Genomic DNA, 25,973 nt, shown 5'->3' with positions numbered 1-25,973 from the left:
TTGGATTTTGGCTTAATTTTTACCCAAAGAGAAATTTGACCCTAATAAAAAAAAACACGATACTGTGGTGAATACTTACCTCAACTTTGATGGGTTTTTTCGCACCTATTTATTTAGGAAAAAAGTAAACACGTTACAAGGACACAATGCACATTGCAGAGTACATGAATGGGAAGTAGGAATTCCTCCTCTCTGTACTTACACTCCTCCCTAACAAATGTCAAGTCATCATCTCCATATTGTTTTTCCCACTTTTCGAGTTTCATTGAAGTGTGCCCAAGTGCACAAGATGTAAAACAATGCATTCGTTTTTTAAGCCATTCACCGAGTCCCCCGTCAAGATGCCATTCATTTAAGAGACTAATAATTTTTTCAATTTAAGTTGTGCTAACTTCAACGCAGTAACATTAAAAATAAAACATATTAGAACTCATTTTTGTCGGACACAAGAACAACTCGAGCATATTTTTCGGGAGCTGAACTAGGGCTTACAAGTTTGCTAGGCCCCTGGGGACCAGTGCGAGGTTGTGCGGCAGATCCTGGCGTGGAGGGTCCAGACACTCCCACAGCGCAGACTTTGCTATCCGCACAGAGCGTTTCTGGTGTGGCTTATGCAAAAGAGACAATACAGCTCCCGGTAAGCATGTCTGTTGTAGCCTGCCCTTTATAAATATGTCTTTGATTATTCAAACAGTGTTTAAAATGTGACTCGTTTGTTATCCAAAAACATTTTATCTATGTTACTGATTTAAAATATATATATTTCAAGTTTTTAGCTCAAACAGACTCTTGAGCAAATCCACATAACCAGTGTGCACCCTAATGTACATCTTTGAACTGTATGTTAATCAGTACATGAAGCGTACCTCTGAAAAGAGTCCATCATTTGTGAATTTACTGATTAGTTTTTTAACTGCAGTTTTCACAAACTGCGGATGATGAAATCCTCTGTATTGTAGAAAATGTCTTTAAACTATCGCTGTTCCTACTTACTGAGTTCCCGAGCTACTTCTTTACTATGTGAATAAACAATTTGAACAAGAAAGGATTTAAAGACAAATTGAAGCAAAGGCAAAAAAAAAAAATTATAATGAAATTTATGTGACGGTTCTTCTGAAATCCAACAGAGTGAAAATCCAATAGCTGCTGCAATCCTCTGCATTAATGATCTTTCTGTTTCTGTCCTTCTGCGTGCGTGTGTGTGTGTGTGCTCACAGAGAAGAGGTCACGGCAGGAGTTCCCTGAGTTGACACGTATGAACCATAAAGTCAGTCTGGACTGAGGAGCAGTTGGTAAATTACATTCAGTCTTGACAGAATTACTTTTTTATCCAAAGCACGCACAAGAAATCAAATCTCTGTATCACAATGATTTCAATAAAGCCTTATTATTTTATGGGGGCAATATCACAAATTACCGTAGATCATTAATAGGGAACAAAAAAGGAGGATCACATCAGCAGTGCGAGACAGAAGTCTTGACACGTGCTTAAAAAAAACCCAGTTACAGCTGGTAAGATTTCTGGTATAAACCAGACTTTCACAGACTGCATCTTTACAGGGTTTTTGCTTCTTTTGTTCACTCCTAGTGTCATTAACAAACAACAACCACAAACACAGAGCCCACTAACTATTAGCTGCTTTTCCCCCTAAACAGTCAGTTGACTGAGAGAAATGCAATCCATTATTGTGAACGCCGAAGGAGATGTGCTCCATAGTCAGACTTATATTTCCTTAACTTACATCCTATGTTCTGTTTAATTCTGGCATCCCTTTGATGGAAATTGGTTAAACTATTGCTCAACTTATGTCTGAATGACGGCAGATAATTCTGATGAAACTGACCCCGTAAGCACTTTGCAGCTGAGTCAAGGGCTTGTGGAAATAAGGTCAAGGAGGTGTCCGGCGTGAGTGCGTGTGCGGCCTGACATTCAATTTGGGACATCTGACAGACACATTAGTGCAACTCAGAGTGTGAGCAGCAACTCCTGTATACTAAACATAAGAAAAGTAATGTGTAGTGCTTCTTTTTTTTTTTCTTTTTTTTTTTACAACCGAGATTCCAGGGCACATGCTTATATGGTTTTCTTTTATTCAAAAGCAGATTACTTTAGCGATCGTGTAACTGTGTCCTTGACATTTGTTAGGGAGGAGTGTAAGTACAGAGAGGAGAAATTCCTACTTCCCATTCATGTACTCTGCAATGTGCATTGTGTCCTTGTAACGTGTTTACTTTTTTTCTAAATAAATAGCTGTGAAAAAACCCATCAAAGTTGAGGTAAGTATTCACCACAGTATCGTGTTTTTTTTTATTAGGGTCAAATTTCTCTTTGGGTAAAAATTAAGCCAACATCCAAGTGTCAAAGGTCGGTTCTAAAAAAACAAGTAGGTCCTTGAAGCTTATTTGTGCCACAGATGCTAATTCAGTGACTGTGGGGGTGTGTAAGGAATGTTTTGGGACCTGTCTGATCTTAAAAAATTACCTTTGTTGTTACATTACAGCAATATTGAGGAAAGATTTAACGGCTGATCATGGAGCAGGATGAAGGTCAAAGGGAAAGTCCCTGCCACGCTTCCGGTTACGCTTCCATCCGGCGTAGTCATCCGTGCTATACCGCCCCTCCTGACCCGGAGTGGTATAACGTTTTGTAGAAAAGCTTGATTGATTCTCTCTCTCTCTCTCTCTCTCTCTCTTACCAAAATAATAAATTCTCTGGGTTTTTTTTTTTCATACGTTTATGGTATCCTACGGAGGAAGCATCCCGATCTCTCAGAGGTAATTGACCAGGATGAACCGAAGGTCGTCTGACTCCTTCTTGATGTGCCTAAAACAAGGCAGTTTTCTTTTAGGGTTTCTGTTTTTCAGTCTATTGAGAAAAGCTGTTGTAAAAGTAGCTTAAAAAAATGAAGAAAAACTCTTTACTTTGATCTGAGAAGGAGTGGCTGCACAAACCCAAAATACCTCATCGAGGTGTTTTAATAAAAATATTTGGGATAGAGTAATGAATATGTGCTTTTTTTTCTTTCTTTTTTTTACTCGGGGTTATTTTGCACGTACAAGGAGTTGGGACCTTTATGAAATTCTTTGCTTGGCTGGAGGCATTAAGAAATACTAATAACGATTCTGATACTCTGGGCCTCTTAGCATCAACTGAGCAGTGTTTAAATGCCACAGCTACCTGCGTATTGTTGATGACCATGTCAAAACCATAATGACGACCATGTACCCATCTTCTGATGGCTGCTTCCAGGTGGACACCTTAATGCCACAGAGCTCCAATCATCTCAAATTATTTTCATGAGCATGACAGTGAGATGACAGTGGCTGACAAATCTGCAGTAACTGTGTGACGCTGTCATGTCAATATGGGCCAAAGTCTTTAAGGAATGTTTCCAGCACTTTATTGAATCTATGCTATGAACGATTGAGGCACTTCTGAATGCAAAAAGGGGGTCCAACCTGGTACTGGTAATGTGCAAGGTGAGTGTATTTATGCATATACACATTAACTACAAGTAAACAGCACAATAACTAACGACACCAACAATCATAAACCAGTGCAGGAAAGCGGGGATGAGGGTGGTTGCCTCTAAGCAGGCTTGTGCTGGTGTATTTCTGTGCTTACACTCGAGTGTATAGCATCTGTGAAGGTGTACGTGCAAATACATGACCAGTATATGAGGGTATACAATCTTATTAATCTTATCTTGTTCATCTTACTAATTCTATCTTTAATAATACATATGCTTCTATGAATTCTGGAGTTCTGTTTGAAATGTGTTAGAGAACTTGGATGCTTAATGCTCAAAGCCACGACTGAATAAAAGGTTTACGCAGGGGTGACTCCCACAGTTTAGCCTTTCGACATATTCTAAATTCAGTGGATTGTTTATCATAGAATTAATATTTTCTGAATTCTATGTTTTGTTTTGAGTGCAAAAGTCATAAATAAAATTAAACAGCTACAAAACTCATTAAAAACACCAGACATCTTGTTTTACGATCGTGTTTTTTAATGATCATGTTATTTGATCCATAACAACAACAAATAAAAAGGAGAATTATAAATTCTCTTGAATTTCAGGCACTTTCACTTTCCACTTTATTTTTCCTTCCCGGGATTTTCTTCTTCTTTCTCTAAACTCTGAGCCTTTAGTTGCTCTTTGGCGTGATGAGGTGCACATTTTCAAGAAATTTATCTAGTCCCCAATTTCGTTGTTTGTCCGTGAGAGCATCCTCTGACTGCAGCAACTCTATACCACAGCTGCTCCCTGAATTTACAGAAAGTAAAACAAAATAATACACAATTAAAAACGTTTCTAATTATCTGGAAAAAAGACCCCATATTTTGTAGAGTTATAGACAAATCTGTCAGTTATCACTTGTATTTTGGTTAATATATAAAATGCTCAGCCATAATTATTTTTCATAGTACTCACCAAACAGACTATGCACCTGCTCATCAGGCACGAAAAAGGGAGGCCCTAAGAGATCAACAGATTTTAAAATATTAAAATATGGTATTTTATGTCTATTCTCTCTCTCTCTCTCTCTCACACACACACACACACACACACACACACAATATAGAAATGATATAGAATACCTTGATATAAATCAGGATTGTACAGTAAAGTGTCCAGGAGGTATCTGCAGTCATTCGCCATCAAAGTAATAATGAGAGCTGCATACCTACAAAATAAAAGAATAGCATTGGCATGGGACATCCGTGTATGGGTACATTATATCAGCGGTCCCCAACCTTTTTTGCGCCATGGACCGGTTTATGCCCGACAATATTTTCACGGACCGGCCTTTAAAGTGTCGCGGATAAATCCAACAAAATAAAACTAGTACCGGTACCGAAAAAGAAGAAGATTTATTCACAACACACGCGAAAAGACCCAGGAAAACCGAGTTAATGATAAAAACAATAACAAAATAACGCTAAAAACCCTGAAAACCATACATTTCACACCCGAGCCTCAACTCTCGCGGCCCGGTACCAAACGTTTCACGGACCGTGGCCCGGGGGTTGGGGACCGCTGCATTATATAATACAGTATCAAACTGTGTAGAACATAATGTTTTGGAGTTTATTTAGTTTGAAATAAATGTCATTCTAAGGGTTTAAAATGAGGGTCTTCATCTCATCTTACTTTTCTCTGTCTCCTGGGTTGACGGCCACGAGAGAGGCCCTGTCCCAAATTGCTCCAAACTGACCCTCGATGGAACTGTGAAGTTAGAAAGGAACTCAATTTAACAGTAATTTTAATTATTTTATTTTAAAAAGCATAAAACAATATGTAGTTTACTCACTTGGAGAAGTTGTACAGGTTACACTGATACAGGGAGATGTTTTTCTCTGAGTTCTAAAAACAAAAGACAGCACGGATGAACAACTTGTGTCTGTTTTAAAGTAAGCAATATAACTTTCTTGTAGCTTGCAGCCATTCTGCCCAAAATCTCACTGAGATCAAAACGGTTTTCAGAAGAAAGAGCTGCTCACATGCACATAATAAACTCAGGCATCACCATAAAAAACTCTATTCAGCGTAAAGACACTGAATTGCTGAGAAGCAATAACACTGACTACCTCAGCTTAGATCATTTAGTGGTCGTGTTTGCACACATGAAGTTCACCAACCTTGTAAACCTTTGCTCCAGGTATAGCAGGCACAGGCTCCTCACTGTACGTCATGTTGTTCTCCTCAAAAAACTGACGAATAGCCTTTTCAGAAATCTCCACTCCAACCACTGAATGGCCCATGTCTGCTAGCCTGAGAATCACGAAAAAACAAAAGGTTAGCAAAGATGACAACTGACACTAATACTGATCAACTTAATTTAATTTAGTAAGATGTTTTCATACCACTTCATATCTACTGCTTTCCCACACAGAGGGAAGAAGAAGCGAACTCCTGTTCGTCCATTGAGAACTTTGTCAATGTTTTTCTTCAGCATTCTGTTAGAAAAACAGTATTAACAGCAAAATACACATTCCTGCTGCAATCTCATGTTGAGGTGATGTCTGGTGATGTCTGGATCAGCCGTATTGATGGTACTTGTCTTAAAAATAGATAATCTAAGCTCACTTTCTAAAGCTTTTAACAGGACACAGCTTTAGGTGGTGATGCACCTTTATAGTTGATGTAATCTTCACAAGTCTTACATGCATTTGGGCTACTTTTGCACCCTCACTCCACTGAACTACATAAAAAAGTGGGGTCATTACTTGTGCACTTCAGGCTGATGGAAGCCGATTTTGTTCTGTTGCCAGCGTTCCTCCCATTCACCGAGGGCCATGACCCGATCTGCCTGCTGTTCCAGCATGCTGGTTATGTTTGCCTGACGATCAGCGGTTAAAGGAGAGCAGCTAGACATGAGAAAAAGAATTGTTTGTGAAAAAACCCCACTTCATGTCGCTGGAGACAGGAAGAGAATGCATAATCCGCACAGGATTATGGTCTTGCACATAAAGACACCTACAGCAACGGCAAAATGTAAGCACGTGTGGTCCATGAGCTGTCACCTGCAGGGTTACAAAACCCAACCGATGGGTCATTTGAACCTTCTGGTAGAAAATCATCTGCATTAATCGTGGATCTGCACGAGCTTGTTGTCCCGTTATAAACTAAACTATGGCGTAAAGGGGAAACTATAACCAAACAAATGGTTTGAATAACAGCGTCGTTAAAGCGTAATTCTTAAGCGGAAATGAATAATTATGTAATAGTTTCATGACAATGTCAGATCCTCGCTTACCTTGCAATAGCGCAGCATAAAAACAACCACAGTACTCGTGAAAAGACATTAGAACCGCACATGTTTTCCCGTAAACTCAAAGCGTGTCTCTCCTGAATGAAGGCTGCTAATAGTTCAGCAACACAGCTGACCGGGCAAGCTCTCCGATCAATAAACGCAGCGAGGCTCGCCTGAATTCTTACCCCGAGTTATGTCTGCAAGGCGAGGCGTTCCGTTGAGCTCTCGGTCGGCTGTCTCTCAGTGTTTATAAAGTGCGAGAAGGAATGCTCTGCCTGGGAGAATGAAACGAGGTTTTGAAAATAAAGATCAAGCGGGTTTTATTTCTGGTTTGGGAGGAGCCTGATGATGCATTCATGTTACGTCAGAAAAATGTTACTCAGCATTCTGAGTAACAGTATCTCGAGTTCTTAAATCATTGCTCAAGATTAAGCAAAGGAATACAACAAAAGAAGATAATGGGAATGTTGTGTGTGTGTGATTAGAACTCTTGGCTAATTTGATGGTACCTTTTATGCAGATGTCTCTGGGTACGCAGGGTTTTGTTTTGTTTTTTGCTATATAAACTCTATCTTGATTTGCAATATGCATACCAGAATTTGCTTTTCAAATTGCCGATGTATTCCTTTGCGATATAAATAATGCACTATTTCCATCATGGACCCCTCTGTTTCTTTCTCTTTTCTGTAAACGCTTGCTGCAATCACGATTCAAACTGTGGCAGCTGTCACTAATCCTCAAAAAGACTCTGGACTGTTGCACAGTGATTAGTCTCGCTTGCCCAGCCTGCCTCTCTCCACGCTTGGGTTGGTACGGCTCCAAGATACGATGTTGTCAGCAAGACAATAAGAATCCGTAAGGAAGGATAGAAGGGAAAGGTGTTTTCCGGACGCACAGCGGCGCAAGTGTTTAAGAAATCCCGGTTTTACACTGAGGCGCTCTGGCATAGGTCTTTTTTCCGTAGTTTCTACTTCATTAAAAAAAATACACACACTTCCCTCATGAAAAATAAAATGTTGTAGCTCGTCAAACATGCAAAGATGTGTAAATTTAACCATGTAACATTGAACGACATTACTTCATACAAACATAGGCTACTAGAACACAGCGGCAGTCCATAGGAGAATTCAGATATTATTGGTGTTTGCAAGAGGGAAAAACGGATATTATAAATCTGTAGAATCTGCCCGTTATATGGATATAAGTCTTTGTTGCCAAAAAATAAAAAAAGAGGCATCTTGCTACACTCTAATTTAATGTAGAGTAATAATGTGTTGTAGCCTATTCTCAACTTGGCCATCAACGAAAAGCTATTTTTAAACAGCTGATAGAACTGCTGAAGCAAGGTTATTCTTCTATACTGGTCTCCCTTATAAAGAACTGTTACCTGCTTATGCTCTGTTTACGCTGGTGTACTGGAAACAATGCTTCCCACCAAGATTGCTATCTTTAGCCAAAATAAACAACGTACTACATTCAACACTCATAGTGAACCACGAGAAAATGTGACGTTCCTCTGTGTTGGTTCAATTCCTGTGCGTAATTCGGGCTTTCCGAAGCGCTCCAGCTGTGCAGGGTCGCGTCCAGATGTGTGTGTTTTTCTTTACGGGGCGACGAAGACGGCGAGGAGCTTCTGACCAATCACCGCCGCCCGGGGGCGGGTCGAGCGTGAACTGTTGTGGATGTGGAAAAATGGACAATTTATCACGCATATTCATCATTCATATCCCAACGGGGAAAGCTTTGGTTGCACGCTGATTTGATTGGCAAATGCCTGGCCGTGGTGTGAAACGGAAAATCACCAGTTGGGAGGAGAAGAGCGCGGTTCGCTACCCGGTAAGGGCGAGCTCTCTGTTGGGGAGAAGTCGGGGCGCTGTGGGGATTGTACTGGGTAATTGCTGCTATGTTTAGAGGCTGTGATTACTGAGAATGCATTTGAGCAGTAAGATTAAAGCAGGTGGATCTGTTGAGATCTAAGAAATAATTTCTGTAGCAATATGTATTTCATATTTTTTCTTTCATCTTGCCCTCTGTCCTGAAGGCGTCAATCACCGCTGCAAGCTCACGCTCTTTAAAAATTCAAGCAAAACGCTTTCAGATTCGCTTTCCACCCGCTTATGATCACGGCACTTGCACTGATAGCCGGGATAATAGCCGGTAAAGTGCGTTTATCTGCTCGAAAGCGGCACCTGACTGCTATTAGCCACTGATGTATTGTTTGCATAGCGCTCAGCGCACCTTTGTTACTCGCTGCTCACTGACACGGGAATCTCAAGTGCTCGTAGCAGCCCTCACCATCCTACTGAACAGTAAATCTCAAAGACTTGTTAGACCGACTCTTGCATGCGATAAGGTCACTGATGCTTAAAGTCATTCTAAGAGCAACAGGGGCACTTCAGTACACCCCTGGATTACACGAGACTACCAAGCTGCCTGTATTTGGCAGCATGTAAAACCAGGTTGCTGTCGGAGTAGCAGTGCGTGATGGGGAGGCTGTCCATGGTGCTCTGACGGAGAGAGGTGCATGCTGGATAATAATAAAGGAGAACACGCTGTGAGGGATTTGGGAAATTCGGAGGACACGGGGGGGGGCGGCGGGACATTCCGCTTTGGCATTGTGAATATTATGTTTTTTATTTTTGGAAGCGCCTGGACTGTGCGTACAGTGTGCGCTATGCCAGAAGGTGGGAACTTAATCATATTGTAAGGCTCCGGATTTGCAAGGCTCCAGAGGAGAAGTTGGTGTCTTGAGCCTCCAGAGCTCGTGTCATCCGAAAAAAGGGGCTACGGCAGAGCCGCAAGACAACACGATCAACAGTTCAAAGCGCAACTGTAGGTATGATTCTGGTTCTGGTTCGGGGGGCACATATCTCAGTGATTTTCTGTGGCATGTTTTGACAGTGAGATTTGCACACCTTGCTGTGTCACACTATGACAGATGCCTTTATTGACTCCGGTGTAATTTGAAACAATAGGATCGTATATAGCTGTGTTTTGTAATTCTATCTACATCTCTGGGATATGGGGGGAAGTCAGCACAGGCTTCTCCCCCTGGACAGATGGGCTATGGGTTGCTCTGCCACCATCCAAGAATATTAAGCTAAGTAATGTAGTTCAGCTGTCCTACTGTTTCCGCTTGCAAAGTCGTTGGCAGTAATATCAAAACAAGAATCTTTTTACTCCAGTATGAAGTCTTTCCAGACATCTTTTCTAATTTGATGGAGATTGTGAACAGACCACAGGCACACTGATTATACAAGGCATGTGTGCACCAGTGGAGTGTGCATATCACTGACTGTATTATGACTTCTTCCTGCTCATCTTCTGATGCAGTCTAAATGGCATTGTTTTGTTCTGATGCCCAGTTGTCTTAGCTAATGCCCATCTCGCATTAGCTAATAGCTCAGGAAAGACTGGAAAGATTGCCTGCTTTCACATCCCACTAAGTGCTCCACGTATTAATGAATCCCAAAGAAACAAACAAGGCTGGCAGAGTTCATTGCAGCATTTAATTACAAGTCTCTAGTTATTTTGTTCTTTCTTTATTTATTTTTGATGAAAAATGATGGTGCTTCCAAACAAAATGCTGTCATTATCACTGAGGTTCCACCCCAAAAGGCTCTCAGGGGAGGCTGTATCTTGACAATAAGCTGTACATGAATTTCATTTGATTTATGAAATGACATTTAATGGCAACCTCCTCATCTTAATAGGATTTCTCATTCATGATGGTTCTGTAATACCTTCCCTCGTGAATAAGACACAAATCTTGTCATGTCAAGCTAGGCGGAATGCATATTCCATGGACAGCAGGAATTTCCAGTCACATGTTCCTTAAGTGAGCTGAGTTTGGAGTTTGCATTGTGCAACCTTTGGACTGTCTGTTGTAGTATTCTATTGTTGGTCATTCTCCTTGTGTAAGTCTGTGTAATGTCTTAAAGAATGTTTTTTGTTACTCTTGTGAAAGCTGCAGTCAGTTGAACAAAAAGACTGTTTAAAAAAAAGTATTTTAAGCACAAGATTGAGAAATTCGGAGACGCAGGGCTAATTGAACTCTGCCTGGAATGTTGTTCTTCTTTCTTATCCTAGGGTCAGATCGTATATCTAATCAGGTGTTGTCAAGGTCAGATTGTTTATTCCCATCTGATTAGAGTTCTGTGAGACTGCCTCTAGGCCGAAGCTGCAGAGATAAGATGCGCCGTCGGTAAGATGCGTTGTTAGCAGGACCGGTTAATAAGGCAGATGGATTCGGCTGCATGCTGTTTCTGCTGTGTGCGTTGTCAGGTGCACAGCCAGCCACTGTGCTGTATCAGTGTCCTCCGAAGGCTCTTTTACTCTACATGCTTGGACTGGTGTGCTATTGTTAGTCTCCGCCTGTGCGATATCCGCACATATTCTGTCCCTGTGTTTTAGGACTGTAAACAGCATTGCCAAATTCAGAGAGTGAGCTTGAACTTCCTAATAAGTGTTCCTGCCCATCTTGTTCATTTTGTTAATTAGCCCTTGTGGCGTTGGAGTGCAGCATATTGTTGAGACATAATTAATCAACCGAGCTTGTAATTACGCCGGGTTTGGAATGTGAGCGTGGTTTGGAGGCTGGTTCCGTTGCAGGGCGTTCAGCTTGAGGTAAACATCTTATTAACCGTGTCGGAGTACCTTGGCCAAGGCGGAGCAATGCGGTTTTATTTAGCTGGAGACGAATGTGCTGTTATCCATATTATGAAAATGGCCTCATAAAAGAACTGGTGCTTGATTAAGTTTATGGCCATTATGGTTCTGAGGTGGTCGAGCTAATGGAAAAAGACTTCAGTAGCTGTGTAGAGACAGCAAGAGAGATGATTTTTTTATAAAGTAAAAAGCCATTTGTTCAGCAAAGACCAAAGTGTGTGTGTGTACCTGCTTATATATGCATACAGTGTGTGGGAGTGTAAAGAGCACCTCAATTTCAAAGGGCAACTAGTACGTAAGGACAGAAAATGGAACATGGATCACATCCCAAGCCTTTAATGCAGGTCTGTCAAAGGAGGAAGCCCTTCACAGACTGAGTGATGTGACTACAGACAGGCAAACCCCTCATACTCAGTGACTCCTAATCAGGTTTTACGTTTTGAAAAAGCTATAGAAATGCTTTTGTTTTCCAGGTACTCCGATTTATTATGCCACAGAAAAACACCAAGAACATAAAGTACAAAGAAACATACACAAAAGCCATTTTCACCAATGCTCCATAGCCCTTCTATACACATTTCCTGATAAAAGTGCAACTGAGAAGGCATTGTGTTTACTTTTATTGCGCAAGAGGACGAGAGCACAATGGTAAACAGATAAACAGATTCATCCGCATTATACTCCTGACTCAACTTCAGGTCTTTACAAATGAGCACAGACAGCATGCTACTACAAAGTTAGTGAGGTACCCAGAGTCACGTTAAGGCCAAGTAGACCCCAACCCAACAGCCAGAGCGAAAATTGAACAATTAACAAAAGCTGTAATGAGCAGTCAAGCTTGTAACATTGTAGCCTCCATCTCTACTTGAGGAACCTTAAACTGTGCTCCCCTGTTCTTTATAGAGAGTACCCTTCCCCACAAGCCACTCTTGTTCACTCTCTTTCTAATTGTACTGTCAGGAACTTCTAACTGGGGCCTTTAGAGTGTGAGATGTTGCTCTGAGCATTCCACAGTCTGACCTTGAAGTGAATATCCTGGGATAACCTCTGCTGGGAAGATTGTGCCATTTTGTTAATACACATTTAAATGCTGTAGACCAGCAAGATGCCCAAACTACTGCTTATATAGATGTTCTCACACTGACTGATCATTTAATATAGGTAATGATCAGCATTATCAGGCTGCTACTCACCTTCTTCAATACTATGAAAGCAGTACTTGGTGTTAAGGGTGTACTTAGTTTTTCACATAACTGTATAGAGTCCTCTAAAAACTCTTTTTTTTATATGAAGTGAAAGCATCCTGACCAAAACAAACATTGTATAGATACACACTTACTCTACTGCTGCGTGTTACATTTAAAAACGGTCATCCTCAGAAAAAGCTCTAACCTGCTTCTGCTGACACTGTCAACTTAACTCAGCGCTTTCCAGTTAGGGGGCTTTATAACCCTACACAGTCTACATGCAAAGCACCCTAAGGAGCTAATATGACTCATTCCTTGAATTGGCCTCCGTAGTCTGTGAAATATGCAAGTATTAAGGGATCACAAGTAGAAACTAGTTTCATTTCAAGGATCACACACGAAAAACAGGCGGTAACCACTGTAATAACACAAACAACGCAGTGCAATGATCCTCTAGTCCTCGGTCACGCTGTCACATCTCTCGGGCCTGTAATAACAGGGTCCAGCGTTTAATTTTAGCTCGACTGAGCCTTTCACCTCACCACAAGATTTGTGTTTTCTTCAGAACACTTTATTTTGCTGAACTAATATATCGCCAGCAGCAGGCCAGCAACAACATGCGCGCCAGATGTGCATTTAAGTATAGTCTTGACATATGCTTACATACAACCACAAAAACTCGCTGAAATCACTTGTATTTGTGAAGAGCAATCCCCCAGGATGCGTCTCAGGCTGTGGTGAGCTTTCATCATTCAGGTGGACTGTCTAACTGTATCATCTGGGAAGGGATGGAGATCTCATTTTACCCAGAATTTTGCCCATCTAGTGTCAATTTTCAAGCTGCACTATGTCTGCTCAAATCATTTCAGACATAATAATGCTGCTTTTGCTTCTTTGACAGTGGCAATGACTCTGCCATACAGAGAATGACTGTAATGGTAGTGGATTTCATTTCGAGCATTTACAATGTCAGTTGTGCTCAGCACTGGTGATGTGGCCAGAAAACATCAAATTGAACAAATAAGGAAAAAGCCAATCTGTCACAGAATGACAGAAACCTCTTTTATAAAAATATCCCTTCTGGTGGGAGAGAAACGCAAATTGACAAATGCTGAATTTCTAGCAGAAGGCCATCATCGGCAACATCCATTTCAGAACAAGTCAGTTTTCATTTTCTATCAAAGCCCGTATAACCACAGTTGAATAAGCTGCTGTGCAAACACAATTCATAGGAGACATGGGATGACAAATTTCAATTCCATTTCCTGAATGACTTAATCGTGTTGTTCTCTGAAAAACTGCAGCAGGTAGAGGCAGTTTAGGGACACCCATAAGGCCATCAGGGAGAGAGATTGAGGGCAGGAAGAATAGGGACTGGGTCCAGCCATCGCCCATAGAATATCGATCTCAGAGCTGAGCTCTCCATCTTGTTGTTTTCTCCTTCCTCTGTTATTATCTACTATTCATTTGCAGATTTCGACTAAATATTTCCACATCCTCCAAATATTATTGCATTTATCAGGCAGGTTTGCTTCCAAATTAAATTACCGTCAATAGATTGTTAAATCGTTTGAAGCTTTAATCCTTAGGAGTACTTCACAGTGGCTGCTATTTCTAATTCCATTAATTCCATTTAAAAACTGCCAAAAAACTGACACTTCTCTCATTTTGTACCGGCACTTTGATTACCTGAAATGGTCTTTTCTAACCTTTGTGATTATTATGTTTTGTTTTTACGGTGTAAAATGAAACAGCAGTAAACAGTGAAGCTAATATCAATGGGATGAAAATATATGGAGTAATCCTACATGGGAGTGTCATGGGTGCATTGTGCCGTAAATCTTTGGTGCTTATAAAGGAATGTTCAGGGCAGGGTTAGGAGTGGTGGACTCCCTCACTTACAATGTGATAATTATGTACAGGGTAATAAAACAGAATGACTATTAATGGAAAATAATAAACTTTAACTGGTATCAAAATTGGGGGTTGGATTGTACAAACACGAGACACTCGATTAAATGCACCATTGCTATTACTGGCCCCTGATTCTCTGTAGCATGAATTCAACAAGGTTCCAGAAACCTTGACATGATGACACCAAACAATTGCAGATTTGTTAGCTGAACATTTATGATGCCACGGTCCTGATCCATCATATTCCAATGGTACTCTACTAGATTGCAATCAGGTGACTGTGGAGGCCATTTGAGTACAGTGAACTCTTCTTCAATGTTGAACCAGTTTGAGATAATTTGAGTTTTGTGAGATTGGTGTGTTATCCTGCTGGAAACAGCCATCAGAGGATGGCCACACTAGCAGTTTGGCCAATCTTGTCTGGCATCAACAAGGCATTTTCACCATGAGAGCTGTTGCTCACTGGATATTTTCTCTGGATTTTTTGGACAATTCTTTGTAAACTGTGGAGATGGTTGTGTGGGGAAAATCCCAGTAGATCAGCTGTTTCTGAAATACTCGCACCTACCCATCTGACTCCATAAACCATCCCATGTTCAAAGTCTTATTCTGATGCTCAGTTTGAACTTCAGCAGGTCGTTTTGATCATATCTGCCTAAATGCATTGAGTTGGTGCCATGTGACTGGCTAATTAGATATTTGTGTTAATAACAGATGTACCCAAGAAAGCTGTCAGTGAGTGTTAGATTCAGTCAGTATGCTAGAAGCGTGTTTAGAAAAGCAAAGTAAGGCGAACTTACTTGGTATCAAACTGGTTTGCCTTGTTCTTCGTACATGAACCATAACCTTCATATTTCATTGTTCCAGTCCTGTTTTTTTCACCTCACTGTAACACAATTTCATTGTTTGCTCAGGACATTGTAATGAACCTGCCTAGAAATGTCTTTGCACTTAAGGCAAGCGGATGATCAAAGAACCGTTGGCCTTACTGAGTGTATTCCTCGTTTCTGTGATTCCGAGTTTTTCATGCCTGTCGTCATCCCTCTTTAGAGAATGAATAATTGCACATTTAAAAAGGAGCAAAAAACATGTATTGTTTAAGTGAAACCCTCCAGTGAATTTGGGTAAAGTGGGAAAAAGAGAGGACAGGGAAAGTAAAAAAGAAAAACAGACTTGATGAATAAACTGAGGTAAGGAGGTGTAGATGGAAAATAAATCACCAAGGGTTGAATTGTAGAGCTCAGAATTCTGCTTTCACCTTTTCTTGAACCCTATCTTTCCACGTTAAGGTCCCTCTATTCAATGAGCCTTGTGGCTTTTTTTTTTCCAGTGCTAGTCACCCAACCACAATGATCCATCACCAATCCATGACAGAGGGACCGTCACCACTTAAAGCCACTTACTTGTGTTTATGTGTGCAGCTTTATGTCTGCATCCTCCAGCTTATTTGCAGTAGAAAGCTGCTATGAGAGCTGGTCAGGCCCAGGCATGCATGCATTCATCATTATTGCTTATTCTTAATAGCCGCTCTTTGACATTGTACAGTTTGTCCTTGGATACAAAAGTGCACAGCAGAGCTCAAGAGGCTCCCACATACTTGGATATCTTGTAACAATAAATTCTTTGACTGTTCAATTCGCTTATTATCCTCCACCAGTCTGATACCTGAAACCTAACCGTCTCAGATATTCGCCTGATATTTCTCCTTGTATTGTAATTTTGAAATCAATTCAAATTCGAGATGGTGTCTTGGTGTCTTATTGCGAAATTTATTTTGTTCATCCAGCACAAATGCAGAGAGACTTGGTGCACTAAAATCAATATCCTTATGGGACTGTTATTTTTGTAAGACTCCTGCAGAGGTCGGGCAAAAGCAATGGCGTCCTTATGCGAAGTGGCTTGGCATTAGATTAGATAAGGCAACGGAATCAATTTTTCATGCCCATCATCATTACCATCATTATAACGATACCTTCCATCACTTTTCTATTACACCTTCCCGCCATCACTATCAATTATCCCTGCAACCACAAATCACCAGGACAGAGCTCATTTCTCACCCAAGTGTATCCTGAATAAAACTGAGGCCTAATTGCGCTCGTTGGTGGCAGGGGACATAAAGCGTGGAAAAAATAAAGAAAGGAAAATCAATGCCTTAACTAAAGAAGCCAGTGAATTATTGATGAGGGGCATGTAATGGGATCCCAAGTGTCTGTTTCTCCTTAGCTTGGACTGCTTGCATTTCAGTTGTGGCCAAAGTAGAAACACAGGAGGTGACATAAACCACCCACTAACATCTCCACAGGCAGATTAGCTGACCCGAATTACCTGGGGGTGCTGTGGCTCACACTCATGGCAGTGGTGCACACACACAAGTCCTATACGCAAGTCTTATGCGTACAGATGTAACAGTTAACCTGCATACACGCTTTCAAGCATTTAAAGTTACTTTAATCAAAGTCAGACTTTCAAGAATTTGTTGCCTCTGCTGTTTAATTTTGACAAGCACAACAATAAAGTCATATTTTATGGTGGTACTAAACTGAAAATGTTTTCTCAGACCACTGCTTAGATGTTTTTAGTATTGCGCTGTTAAGCATTCCACACCATGTTGTAGCAAAGAGAACCACAGCTTATTGTACTGATTGGGCAACTGACCATATAAAGAATCTTAGTTAACATTATTAATATACTGCACTGTGCAAAAGTCTTGAGTCACTCCCCATTTCTTTATTTTTTTGGACAAGTGGAGGACAATAGAAGGAGCCGCACCGCTAAAAACCAGAAACAACAACAAAGTATTTACAGCAGATGAAAAACTGAGAGCATTGTCCTTAAGAAATAAGAAAAAATCCACCAAATACCTGACACGTGACATCTGGTTGATTCATTTCACCGACGCCTCGTCTGAAAGGGTTTCAGGATGGAGGTACAGCCGTCTGTAAAACACGGTGGAGGCGATGTCATGGGTTGGGCATCTTGTCAAAATTGATGTTATTATGAACACAGAAAAGTACCATTAAATTTTAACCCACCATTCACTACCATCTGGAAAGCAACATGTTTTTCAGCAGTACAGTGATCCCAAATACACTGCCCAGTTAGTAATAATAATGCTGCTGTTCAGAGCCCAGACATGAATATTGCTGCTGCTTGCATTTAAATAAATGCTTTGAATGTCCTTCAAGAAGCCCGTAGTACTATTCCTAAAGACTACTTAAAGAAATTATAGGAGAATAAAGGTGGTAATACTAAATACTGACTGTTTCCTTGCAAATTATAAAGAAATGAAGCTTAAATTAAGTCTTTTCCTCTCTAAATCTGAACATTTGGGGGATTTTTTAATAGAAAGTGACACCGGAATCTAGTGCATGTTTATTTGACCGCAATGAGGGCTTTAACCTCGATTGTTTTGTAATAATTGGGAACAAAAGATGTCGATGATGAAAATTGCAGTGACATTTCAAATTGATGCTTTTGTTTGCCCAAAAGCTATTACATTAGCAAAAAATACACAAGCAGTAACATCGAGTGCTCGCTTTCGCAAAGTGAAAACAGCAAATGCTGAACATTTTTGCTTGATGAAAGACTCGAGCTATCAGTTGATTAATTTTCTGTCATCTGAACTACTCATTCAGCAAAAACAATATACCAAATAACTTTAGTTGTGAAATTCAAAGCTCTTCTTAACACAGAGGTCTGTGTGATCTGTCGCGCAGTCACATATTTCTCTCACAGCAGAGCGCAAATTTCAGTTTATCGTTGAATAAACTGCAGAAGCCTTGAATTTATTGAAGCCTTGAGATATTTAGTAAATGCTGGAACTAAAGGAACAATTACTGCCAAAATGTTTGATTTCTTTCACACTTTTCACCCAGTAACATACATACTAATTAGAATTTTAACTATGCGCAGCAATTCACATGCAAAACTCCATTCCTGCTGTATTTCAGTTTGAGGAATGAAAACCTGCATTGTTTACCCACACCGTCATTGTGCTGCTTGTTTTTGCTGCCAGAGGAGAAGGCAGGCTAGCTTCTCCTTAGCTGGAGAAGAGGCAGAAAGGAGGAATGTGAATGAGAGGTAGAGAGAGGGTGGCCAGGTGAGGCCTGAAAGCTGCCTTTGTGTGGCAGCTGGCAGAAAGAACACTGACCTTCACTGTGAGGTGTGTTCTCCACACAGACACACACTGTAGGTACTGTACAAGTTTGGAGGAGTTATGAGGGGATGTTTGGCAAAAAAAAAAAAAAAAACGTTGCAAATTTACAAAAAGCCTTCGCTCAGTCCGTCCGTGGTGAATGGACGTCTCAGAGCCATAAAGCGGTTATGTTTTCCTGCTGTGTTTCCACATCTCAGTTTTAGATGCTAAACGCCGTCTTATTTTCTCCTTCACTGCCCCTCAACTGTATCTGCTTCAGTTCAACTGGAGCTTGAAGAGCTCGATAGCATCAAGCCCAGTCAGCTGCTCCCAGTTTCTCATGCTATCACAGAAGGACTATTCCAGAAGTGAGCGCACATCATAGTACAAATGAGCCTGTAAATAGCCATCCCTTTTTATAGGAGTGTGGGAGCCGGAGAGGGATGAAGGTAGACTTGACGAAAAGATGATTTTGATGTGTGGCTGATCTCGGTTGGATGCCTTTTTGAAAGTGCGCTGAGTTAACTTTTCCCAATTTTCTCCTTATGAGCTCCAGCCGAAGAAGGATTTTGACAGCTTAAAACCCTCCGCTGGCCGTGAAACATTACCCAGCTGTGGTACTTGAGTGCTATTTGATTATATGTGTGTTTGTGTGTATTAAATGTGATCGGGGGGTTGCAGATTACATATGACTAACCGAAATGAAAAGCTATACCCACTGGGCTATGAAAAGTGTTAGTTACGGCATCTGCTGAGACAGCAGTTAAACAACTATAACCCAGTGTGTTTCTCAGTGCTGGTTGCAGAGCTGTGATGCTGCTCTGTGTACTGATGTGTATTCTTGTTTGTTTACTTCTCCCCAGGAGGGCCCCTGCAGACAGCAGTTGTGCCAGGCACTATGAGGCAGCAAGCTTGGCCTGCGAGAGCGGAGAAATCACCCTTCATCACTCTCGGCCGGGCTGGACAGCGGAAGAAATGTACAAAGCAGCAGCGCGTGCTACAGCAGAGGCGGGCTAATACACACATCTGAGCGTACAGTTGAAAGCAAATGGGAAGGCCAGAAAGAGACTGAAAGAGGGGAGTCAGTAACTTAGACTGTGTCCTTTCTAAATGGCAAAGTGGACTGGGCCACATTCAGAGGCAGCGATGTCCTTGTTAACACATTGTCCTCCATTAGAAGCTCCTTGTTAGAAGTTGCAAGTTAGTCCCAAACCCCTGTGAGGCTACAGAGCTGAGGGGACAACAAAAGTAAAAACAGAGGACGAAAGCGAGACAGAGCAGGGAAAAAGGAGACTGTCACAGGCCCTCATGCAGGCGCGTAAGAAGTATGTTCTGCTGGGCTTGTGTGCGTGCTGTTGGCTGGTCCTCTTTTACTGGGGTGGAGGAGTCCAGCTGCGTCTACTCCGCCTGCTGACACGCCACCGGGGTGATGTGATGCGCCCCTGGCCCAACTGGACCGACAGAGCCTTTTTGCCCCGCTATGCCCACTTGGATGAACTTCAGACAGACCCTGGGATGGCAGAGTCACCCCGCCAGCGGCGCCAGGCATGGTCTGCCATTTATAAAGACAGCCGCTGTCGCATGGAGACCTGTTTTGACTTCTCTCGGTGTCGCCGTAGAGGAAGGGAAGGGTTCAGAGTGTACATATATCCATCGGAGAAAAACGACCGCGTGTCGGAAAGCTACAGGAAGATCCTAACATCTATAGCCGAGTCACGGTACTACACCTCAGACCCCCGTGAGGCATGTCTGTTCGTGCTTGGTATAGACACCTTAGACAGGGACCAGCTATCAGGACAGTTTGTGCCCAATGTGGATGAACGTATCCGTGGTTACCCATTGTGGAATGACGGGCGGAACCATCTGATTTTCAACCTGTACTCAGGCACGTGGCCTAACTACACAGAGGACCTGGGCTTCAACATTGGCCAGGCCATCTTAGCCAAAGCCAGCCTCAACACAGAACATTTCAGGCCGGGCTTTGATGTCTCCATCCCTCTCTTCTCAAAGGATCACCCGCAGAAGGGTGGAGAGCGGGGCTGGCTGGTGAGGAACACAGTTCCACCACGAAGGAAGTACCTGCTGATGTTCAAAGGGAAGCGCTATCTAACGGGCATCGGCTCAGACACAAGAAATGCGCTTCATCACATTCACAATGGCAAGGACATTGTGTCGTTGACAACATGCCGCCACGGGAAGGACTGGGAGAAGCACAAAGACGCCCGCTGCGACCATGACAACCTGGAATACGAAAGGTAAGATGGGCCACAGTGAATGTATGAGTCAATGTGGCATTATATAAGGATTCATAAGAAATGGTGGAAAGGTTTATATTTTTTATTAAGAAATACACAATGGGGTTGTTCTGCTTGCCTTCCCGTTTGAACTTTACATGCTGTTTTATTGGTCTTTTAGATGTAGCTGATTTTCTACAAGCTGTGTCAGGGGTAGCTTTCGTGTCCCACTGGTTATTTTTGTCTCTCTTTTATTGCTGCACACTTTTTGACTGCCTGAGCTTATGATATTTGGCAGTTGCATCCTAGATCAAAGATTTTAGACACTAACTCACGTCTCTGGAAATTTAGATTCAGGTCACAACTTCCAGCGATCCTTTTTATTCTTAAATTATATTAGTCCTATTAAAGGGTGATTGTAATGTGGCTAACTTGTGGTAACTGACCTTGAGCACCCTTACTATTTAGGGTTTCAAATATATTACAGTGTGATAGATGGGCAAATTAGGGAATTCAGCCAAAGTGCACATGCAGTTATTTCCACTTTGTGTTTTGTGTTTAATAATACAAGTCCAGGAAAAAGCATAGCTGCAGCTAATGAATTACAACTGGAACTGCTGTGTGAAACGAACCAAAGCAAAGGTCAGCGCAAAGAATGGCTTTCCGAAATCTGTTAATAATAAACTGCTGTTGGGTTTAAGGGTGCTATTTTTCTTTTGTTCAGACCGTCCATGTTTTTCACGGCAAGATGTTCTTGCTCGTGTTGCACCGAGAATGCTTGTCACTGTTACTTAAGTCAAGACAAAGAGGTGGGGAGGATAAAACGCATTGAGAAATGAGCTTACAGCAACATCTAAAGGGCTTTATTGCTAAAACAATATTAATGTCGGGATGTGACATGTGAAAACAGGTTGAACAATGTCACAACTAACAAATTATATATTTCCACTGAGGTCTGTGTGCTGTTTGAAGCTCTTCACCCAGTGGTTTTTTGCCCATTGTCGATTTAATAATGAAAAGCTTTTGGAGACACACCCATCGGCTTTGTACATTTCGCAGCAGCAGCTTGGTAAACATGTCTTTTCCTCCCTGTGCCTCCCCCCTTGCTCATTTTTCCAGTCAATTAGAACCATGTGCCTCGGAGCTGATCACTACCTTTCATCGTGCATTTCATACAGTTGTGCACTGTGAAACATCAGCATAAGCTGTTCACACCTCAGTCACATGCAAACCTTTTTTTTTTTCATTTTTGCTGGATGTTCAGCTTTTGATTCAGTTATAAAAAAAACCCAAAAAAATCAAATGACTCAAAACAGGTTTATCTGCCAACAGTTGCCTTACAGCAGACACACAGGTCAACATCAACCAGACATTCAGGTTTTGGTTTACAGGGAGAATAATTAGTGCTCCTGAGCACAAAAAGCCTGAAATCCAGCATCAACACTTCTTTTTTCTGTTTACTGTAAAGAAAACGTTACACCCTGGTAATTGTTATGGACGTATTAAATGTGGAGTAGCTTTAGACCCCAGTGGCTGTTTCCATGCTTCTTAATTTGCTTTTTTTAATCAACTTTTAATAGCTTTTTTCATTAAGCAGGAGTAAATGTAATCATTTTGTATGGAGCAATCAAATATATGTTCAGTAATGTAATTCTATGACTATAGTCTACCTTTTTGTGCAATTTTTATTATCTTTTATTATTCTTTGCAGTAACATTTACATAGAGATGAACAACACGGGCGTCTCTTTTTCGCTTCCCACTTGCTGAACTTACACTTTGCAATAAAAGTCTCTGCAGCTGAAGTGCTGACAGAGCTTCTCATTATAAAGTCAGTGCCTGTCCGTTCATAGAGACATACCATGGTATTCTGATGGTGCAGAACATTTGGAGAAAGGAGATGATGGATTCCTGCAAAGAGCAGGAAAAGAATTAGAGGTAGAAGTTCGAGTCACACCAGACTGTCAAAGCATGGCTGTATTGGGGATAACAGAATAAAACTGCAAAGCAAATTTTGGAGGGCCTATTAACATGTCAGTATACTAATATAATGAATATGGAAAGTTGTGGTGGCACACTATACAATATAATATAATTTGCTTCAAATTCCATAGTCTGTTGGTTGATCTGATCCAGGAACATGCTTTAGACTATACCGTAGGCTTGTTTACATTGGAGGCATGGGGATGGAGCTCTGTAAGACTTATGAATGAATTCATTTATTCCACTCAGCCCACTACTTAAACACCGGGTGGGGAGGTGGGAGGGTTATGAGGAGGTAGGGAGGATAGTGGGGGATGAGAGGCAGTTCCAATGTAAATCTGTGGTAGAGCAACGGCTCTGAGGGTGCAAGGGTGCGAATGGGGAGGCAAATGGAGACAGCCGTCATTTGTACAAAAAAAGTTTAAAAAAACCGAATTAAAAAAAAAACCTTTCCCCCTTTTGTATGAATTCTCTCTCTGTGGTGAATTAGAGATGAGAGGGGATGGGAGCAGGGGGAAGGTGCTGGATCATCTCTCTTGTTGCATCCTTTGAATTTCCCTCTGGGGGAAAGAAAAAGGGGGATTTCTGCAGGGAGAACATGAGAACCGTGGTGGCCGTTGAATTAAGACGTGTCAGAGAAACAGGAGAAGGAGAGAAAAACTGCAGGAGCAAGATTTAGATCGCGTAGCAACACATCCTCGTTACTCCATCTGTCTGCAGTTACATAGTTTGCTTCTTTATTTTTGATCAAAAATGCAAGTGAAAAACAACTGCTCTGCTCCTAATAGGCCGTGTCACTGAGAAAGCATGCTTCTTTGTTTGTGACTGTCACTGCTATACACGGCGTGCATGAGCTTGTGTTCGCGTTTGAGACCGCGTCTTGGTTAATGAGGCTCTTAGAAGGTAGCACCAGGTTAATGATCGCCTGCATCTGGTACACCAGCAGATTAGCCTTGAGAGACCTGGACAATCAGTGACATAAGCAACCCATGGGGGGGGGAAAGGGAGGAGGAGGGGAAGGAGGAGGAACTAGGAAAAGGGTGGGGGGGAGTCAGATGGAGCGAACAGTCGAGCGTCATGACATAATTTTTCTGCCCCAATAAAAATCCCCCTCCCCCTTTTTTTTATTAGAAAACGATAGGAATGCAAAAAGGTTTCCTTCTGGGTAAACACTGGCTCCTCGTTTTGTTTTAACAGTAAAAATATATGAAGTTTTATAAGGAAGAAATGTAATGAGATTACATTCACTAATGTATCTCTTGCCTTTAATTGCTAAACAGCTTTCAGTATAAAGTCATAGCTGGTGGATATAAAGGAAAAAAAAAACTTTTTAGTCTATGAGTCTATAGAATACATATTTTTTACTGAAGAGTCTGAATGTTAGCAATTTGGTGCACAGCATGCGTAAATGGTAATAACATCGCAACTGAGGTAATAATATAAAAGCTGCGAATATCAAAGGTCCTACACTTTGAAGGTCCTAAACTGTGATACACTTGCACAGCTCATAGGCTCAGTTTCCAAATTGGAAAGCAATATTTTTACACGTAAACACGTTCATGCATACATTACATCTTTTTTTAATTAACCCCTTAACACAAGTAGCTTAATTTGTGTTAAGGTAATTGTGTTCCTCACTTACTCACAGTAGTTTACACCAAGAGGATTAAGCCTACAGACAGTCTGTGAAATTTGTCTTGAACATAATATCACCAACTCAAAATTATTTTGACCCTCGGCTCGGCCCATAGATTTAGTAAAAAAATATAAAAAATATCTTGTTGCCATAGAGGATAGATTTAGTTTTGTTTGCTGAGGTTTAAAAGGTTAATAACTTCATTTCTGTTTACACTTTAGAACAAAAAAGAAAGAAGAAAAAAATCAACACTATCGTCAAGGATGTTTTTTCAGCATCAGAAGTTGAAATTACACCTTTTCATACAAATGTCTGAAGTTTATCCTCAGTATACCTCGACATATCCACTGTGTGTAACACCAATAGAAGTTTTACCTGTTTTACTCTGTCTTTATGCTCCTAAAATGTAAGTAAGTCAGTAAATTTTATTTATATAGCACATTTAAAATTAAACTGCTTTACAATAAAAAATAAATGAAACACACAAGGCTTTCAATACATTCATACTAAATACTTTTGTACTTTATACATACCGTAATATAACAAAGCAACAACCTTTCCTTCAGCCACCGTACCAGACAGCAGCCAGTTCAAAAGCATTCTTAATAAAAGCTATGTGTCCAGCTTAGATTTAAAGACGGTTTGCTCTAAAATGTTAGGTTATATTGCGTTTTTGTTGAGTTTTGTATAAGTGTTGCAATTCTGGCTTAAGGGAAAATTGGTATCTCCGTGGAAGTCCTCAAAGTATTTTTTTTTTCATTAAGGGTTTGTTAAATACCTTTGTCGCTGCCAATTCTATTAACACAAAGTCACTCGTTAAAAGTTCAGAACAATTGGTAAATTGGACCCAAAGAATCCCATTAAAATGTGCCATAGGGAAAAGGCAATCTGAATAGGAACAGAAGGTGCCTGGAAATATTTTTTGGTCCGATTTTACTGGTGTGGAACTTTGAGTGTGTGTGTGAAAGAGAGAGCATACATGGATTATGGATGATAGGGAGGGAATACAGAATGAAATAGAAAAGAGACAAGTTGGAGATAGGACACAGTGGTACCCAAGGCATAAGAGTAGCAAGATAGAAAGGAAGAAAAGAAAAATGCCATGTGATAAAGATTATAAAAAGAAAAAGTTGGAGGGGGAGAGAGAGACTGGGTGATACCGCAGGCAAGTTGAGGAAAAAGCGAGTATCAAACAGGGCAGGAGGGAGGGTGGCAAAGTGGGAGAGAAAGACGGGGAAGAGGAAGAGGGAATTGGAATAGCGGCGATAGTTGAAGCAAGGGAGAAGCAGCGCTGCAGCCTAATGGCCTAGTTTCCCTCGCTTTATAGAATTCTCTAAGAAAGGGTTGGGAAACGTGCATTGTACAGTGAATGTAAATGAGCAAGAGTGCGAAAAATCGAGAGGGAGGGGAGAAAGAAAGGGAGAGAAACGTACAAAAGGTGCCGCCAAAAAC

The 25,973-nt window shown here is 41.2% G+C and overlaps 2 protein-coding genes across 7 annotated transcripts in view; one reads left to right on the top strand and one right to left on the bottom strand.

The window, feature by feature from the left end:
* Positions 1–3,995: 3,995 nt before the first annotated feature.
* On the bottom strand, positions 3,996–7,110 carry LOC102295804 (probable thiopurine S-methyltransferase). Of its 3 annotated transcripts, XM_042226196.1 has the most exons (10): positions 6,766–6,927; positions 6,490–6,658; positions 6,236–6,376; positions 5,873–5,965; positions 5,648–5,780; positions 5,320–5,372; positions 5,160–5,234; positions 4,607–4,692; positions 4,440–4,484; positions 3,996–4,271 (listed from the first exon to the last, which is right to left on the bottom strand). In XM_042226196.1, the coding sequence occupies exons 1-10, from the start codon at positions 6,812–6,814 to the stop codon at positions 4,153–4,155; spliced, it is 963 nt and encodes a 320-aa protein (XP_042082130.1). In that variant the 5' UTR covers positions 6,815–6,927; the 3' UTR covers positions 3,996–4,152. The 3 variants fall into 3 exon arrangements, with proteins under 3 accessions (XP_042082130.1, XP_042082132.1, XP_042082131.1); XM_042226198.1 differs by lacking the exons at positions 6,490–6,658; positions 6,766–6,927 and adding an exon at positions 6,948–7,110; XM_042226197.1 differs by lacking the exon at positions 6,490–6,658 and having other exon boundaries at positions 6,766–6,922.
* Positions 7,111–8,319: 1,209 nt separating this feature from the next.
* LOC102298456 (exostosin-1c) overlaps positions 8,320–25,973 on the top strand; it is a 118,327-nt gene continuing 100,673 nt past the window's right edge. Inside the window, exons 1-2 of one of the 4 annotated variants that reach the window (XM_005936298.3) lie at positions 8,320–8,598; positions 19,533–20,924. In XM_005936298.3, coding sequence (XP_005936360.1) covers positions 19,978–20,924 — 947 coding nt within the window. In that variant the 5' untranslated portion in view covers positions 8,320–8,598; positions 19,533–19,977. Of the gene's footprint in view, positions 8,599–8,621; positions 9,599–19,532; positions 20,925–25,973 lie in introns of those variants that run through there. The other 3 variants (XM_005936299.3, XM_014338075.2, XM_014338074.2) reach the window with 3 other exon arrangements.

Source organism: Haplochromis burtoni, unplaced genomic scaffold (genome assembly GCF_018398535.1).
Source record: "Haplochromis burtoni strain Fernald_Lab_line unplaced genomic scaffold, NCSU_Asbu1 Contig_200, whole genome shotgun sequence".
Lineage (NCBI taxonomy): Eukaryota > Metazoa > Chordata > Actinopteri > Cichliformes > Cichlidae > Haplochromis > Haplochromis burtoni.
Note: the sequence above shows the minus strand (reverse complement) of the source record. Positions and strands in the feature narration are given on the sequence as shown.

Excerpts from the sequence above, each read along its gene's own strand:
- LOC102295804 (XM_042226196.1), bottom strand. The coding sequence starts at position 6,814 with ATGTCTTTTCACGAGTACTGTGGTTGTTTTTATGCTGCGCTATTGCAA. Across the intron at positions 6,659-6,765 it reads TTATGCTGCGCTATTGCAAG|TTTCCCCTTTACGCCATAGT; the intron begins GTAAGCGAGGAT and ends GTTTGGTTATAG. Across the intron at positions 6,377-6,489 it reads GCTTACATTTTGCCGTTGCT|CTGCTCTCCTTTAACCGCTG; the intron begins GTAGGTGTCTTT and ends TCTCATGTCTAG.